Below are 4,753 nucleotides of genomic sequence, written 5' to 3' on the forward strand. Positions count from 1 at the left end.
CAGCTTTTCATCTCATCCCCTGCATGCATCAGCCTTACTAGAGATTTGAACAATGCAAGGAATTCGCGAGAGCATGCGAAATATACACAAACACTGATCTCTGGCTGAAGGAGACTCGAACCTACGAACCTTAGGACAAGGTACGCAGTGCTTTACCAATCTACCCACACTGGACCAATACCTTGGCGTGTAGCATGCGCTACACGTTTGATCCAAGGCAGCCAGCTTTCAGGGAGAAGGCTTACAGCTTTTCATCTCATCCCCTGCATGCATCAGCCTTACTAGAGATTTGAACAATGCAAGGAATTCGCGAGAGCATGCGAAATATACACAAACACTGATCTCTGCTGAAGGAGACTCGAACCTACGAACCTTAGGACAAGGTACGCAGTGCTTTACCAATCTCCTGACACGTTTTGATCCAAAGCTGGCTGCAGGGGATGAGATGAAAAGCTGTAAGCCTTCTCCCTGAAAGCTGGCTGCCTTGGAAAACGTGTAGCGCATGCTACACGCCAAGGTATTGGTCCAGTGTGGGTAGATTGGTAAAGCACTGCGTACCTTGTCCTAAGGTTCGTAGGTTCGAGTCTCCTTCAGCCAGAGATCAGTGTTTGTGTATATTTCGCATGCTCTCGCGAATTCCTTGCATTGTTCAAATCTCTAGTAAGGCTGATGCATGCAGGGGATGAGATGAAAAGCTGTAAGCCTTCTCCCTGAAAGCTGGCTGCCTTGGATCAAACGTGTAGCGCATGCTACACGCCAAGGTATTGGTCCAGTGTGGGTAGATTGGTAAAGCACTGCGTACCTTGTCCTAAGGTTCGTAGGTTCGAGTCTCCTTCAGCCAGAGATCAGTGTTTATATATATATATATATATATATATATATATATATATATATATATATATATATATATATATATGTCGTTCCTGTGGCTTCGAGGGGGGCCAGAATCGACATCTCCTGTGATGTGCTCTACTAACCAGGCATCGACAGCGATCCTTCCCCAGGGAAAGGCTTCAAGGATGTCCTTTTCTGCCCCTTCGACGTCGAGGGATACAAAATCGACGCGGGAGATATTGAGAGCCAGAAGGAGAGAGGCCAGAGGCAAACACTGCACAGATTCGTATTGTGGCAGTGCGTATTGCACTTTCCCTCCTACGAGTTTAACAGGGGAGACCTCCTCGTGAGAGGCCAGAACACCATGGCCTCTAGCGAACATGCCAAGTCCTAGATCTGGATCTCCTGTGGCACTGTATTTCATGAAGATGGCCCTGTGGGGGTGAGGGCGTGGGGCCAGGCAGCAATGACAGGCCCAGGCCTTCCTGTGTCGACGCAAAAGGTGCCTGAACATATCGCCGTCAGCTTCTACCAGAAGACCTGTCCAGCGTTGTCGTAGTTCCAGCTCCAGCGTGTTAGACAAGAATTCCCCGTCTAAAGCGCCGGCCTCTACGAAGAACCCCTCCGTCACCCCAGCGAATACCTGAGTTATAGACAGATAAAAAATAAGCAGACAGAAGCGATATTGTTTTTCATAAGACGATGTAAACAGAAGTAGACGTAGAGAGAAGTACAAGTACACAGGAACATATAGACGTAGAAACAGAGAGAAAAGAGCAGAAATTTAAATTGTCAGGACACTAAAACATTATTAATAATTAGCTGACAGGAAGATTAATTAACCCAGTTATTAGACAGGTACACTTCAGAGGTGCATTTTATGTACACACAAACAAACACATATCATGATTGTGTGTCCATTAGTGTACATTTGTACATGACGTGAGGGCAAATGTTCATGAAGTGAGCGCATGTGTACATGTTTTTAATGCACGTGCACAAATAATATGAGTGTATGATTACATTGAGGTGAGTGTGTACCAGTACACTGAGGTGAGTATGTATCAGTACACTGAGGTGAGTGTGTACCAGTACACTGAGGTGAGTGTGTACCAGTACACTGAGGTGAGTATGTATCAGTACACTGAGGTGAGTGTGTACCAGTACACTGAGGTGAGTGTGTACCAGTACACTGAGGTGAGTGTGTACCAGTACACTGAGGTGAGTGTGTATGTACACTAAGGTATGTTTGAATGTGCGTATGTGTCTGTGCATAAGTTTAGATAGTGTTACACGGAATTTGAAAATGCGAAAATGTTCATTTAGGTGGTGAAATATTGAAAAGTGTGCGTGTGTGTGTGTGTGTGTGTGTGTGTGTGTGTATGTGTGTGTGTGTGTGTGTGTGTGTGTGTGTGTGTGTGTGTGTGTGTGTGTGTGTGTGTGTGTGTGTGTATGTGTGTGTGTGTGTGTATGTGTGTGTGTGTGTGTATGTGTGTGTGTGTGTGTGTGTGTGTGTGTGTGTGTGTGTGTGTGTGTGTGTGTGTGTGTGTGTGTGTGTGTGTGTGTGTGTGTGCACGTGCACAACCTCTCCCTATATAGGTACATACTGACACATGTCTCGTCCTGAACACACTCTTAAACACACAATTTTCCTCATTTAGGTTAAAATTGACACCTGTTCTTCCTAATCAGCTACCTGTAGGCTTTCCTTGGCACCTATTTTCCATTTGCACCTATAGGCACCTACTTTCCCTGGCAATAGGTACCTCAAGTATCAGTTTCTGAAGAGGTACGTAGGAAGGATCAATAGTGTAGAAACTATTGTATCTTGAAGCCAGCGTATGGGTCTGGTGCCTCATAAGGGCGTAGGGGCGTAGCGAGGGGGGCGTCAGGTACATCCGGCGTATGATACGCAGCAGGTCCGCATCGTCGTACGCCAGGGGACCCAAAAGACGCTGCAGGAGCTGCGTCTGCGTGTCTGTAGCTGACCACTGCTCGTCTGTCGGCCCTCCTGTCTCCTGCACCACCAGCAGTGTCACCTGTAAGGGGGTAAAGTGCTCTTGATCCTACATCAATATAATAATAATAATAATAATAATAATAATAATAATAATAATAATAATAATAATAATAATAATAATAATAATAATAATAATAATAAGAATCATGTTTACTAGTGCCCAAATAATTTCACAAGGCCGTTCTTTCAAGTATTAAGATTACCTATATAAATTACATTTTTCAGTATATATATATATATATATATATATATATATATATATATATATATATATATATATATATATATATATATATATATATATATATATATATATATATATATATATATATATATATGTATATATATATATATATATATATATATATATATATATATACGTACCATTAAGGTGAAAAGAGCCAGGGTTAATATTATTTTTTTAAGGGGCTTATTGTTTGGTAATGCCATATTACTACCACATTACCATCCCTCAACCACAGTTCAACTATAAATTACCACATTATTAACACTCTTGCCACAGCTCAACCACAAAGTGTCACACTACCTCCGCTGTACAATAATTCAACCACAAACTTCCACGTAACCACCACAATGCTGGCACTTCTATCATAATTTAGCCACAAAAGTCACCCCTTAACCACAGTTCCACTATAAACTACTATACCACTATTCACCACTTAATTTAACCACAAAGTTCCACATTACCACCATTCACCACCACAGACTACCACACTACCCCTGTTAAATCAACCGCAAACCAGAAGTCACCATCACAAAGTGCAACAGTACCGCCACACAGCCACTACACACTACCACCAGACACTACCACCAGACACTACCATCACACACTACTACCACCAGACACTACCATCACACACTACTACCACCAGACACTACCATCACACACTACTACCACCAGACATTACCATCACACACTACTACCACCAGACACTACCATCACACACTACTACCACCAGACACTACCATCACACACTACTACCACCAGACACTACCATCACACACTACTACCACCAGACACTACCATCACACACTACTACCACCAGACACTACCGTCACACACTACTACCACCAAACACTACCGTCACACACTACTACCACACACTATCATCAGACACTACCATCACACACTACTACCACCAGACACTACCATCACACACTACTACCACCAGACACTACCGTCACACACTACTACCACCAGACACTACCATCACACACTACTACCACCAGACACTACCATCACACACTACTACCACCAGACACTACCATCACACACTACTACCACCAGACACTACCGTCACACACTACTACCACCAGACACTACCGTCACACACACTACTACCACACACTATCACCAGACACTACCATCACACACTACCACCACACACTACCACCACAAACTACCACCACATACAACCACCACAAACTACCACCACACACTACCACCACACTACCACCACAAACTACCACCACACACTACCACCACACACTACCACCACACACTACCACCACACACTACAAAAACACACTACAACCACACACTACCACCACACACTACCACCACACGCTACCACCACAAGCTACCACCACAAACTAGCAGCACACAACCACACTAGCAGTAAACACCAGCACCACATCACCACCACCACCAAATCCTCACTGATTCCTTGTCTGCCCAGATCATGAGAGGAAGTGAGGGAGGGAGGGGTAGGAGGGAACGCCAGAGGGGGAAGGTGAGAGGGGGAAGAAGGGAAGGGGAGGGGGGAGAGGGGTGAGGGGGCAGGTAAGGGAGGTGTGGAGTGAAACAATATTCAATAGATTTTCCTGTTTCGTTTTCCTGGGCGTTGACGTGTCATGTCTGTTATTGACTGGATAGGT

General features: G+C 44.4%; 1 protein-coding gene across 1 annotated transcript; it reads right to left on the reverse strand.

The window, feature by feature from the left end:
• Positions 1-916: 916 nt before the first annotated feature.
• LOC138852205 (uncharacterized) lies at positions 917-4,526 on the reverse strand (the record flags this gene model as incomplete). The annotated part of the gene is made up of 3 exons (XM_070081912.1): positions 3,239-4,526; positions 2,601-2,873; positions 917-1,477 (listed from the first exon to the last, which is right to left on the reverse strand). Coding segments are annotated over exons 1-3 (900 nt in total), but the record flags the coding sequence as incomplete, so codon positions are not given.
• Between the last annotated feature and the right edge of the window lie 227 nt (positions 4,527-4,753).

This window comes from Cherax quadricarinatus, unplaced genomic scaffold (assembly GCF_038502225.1).
Source record: "Cherax quadricarinatus isolate ZL_2023a unplaced genomic scaffold, ASM3850222v1 Contig4967, whole genome shotgun sequence".
NCBI lineage: Eukaryota > Metazoa > Arthropoda > Malacostraca > Decapoda > Parastacidae > Cherax > Cherax quadricarinatus.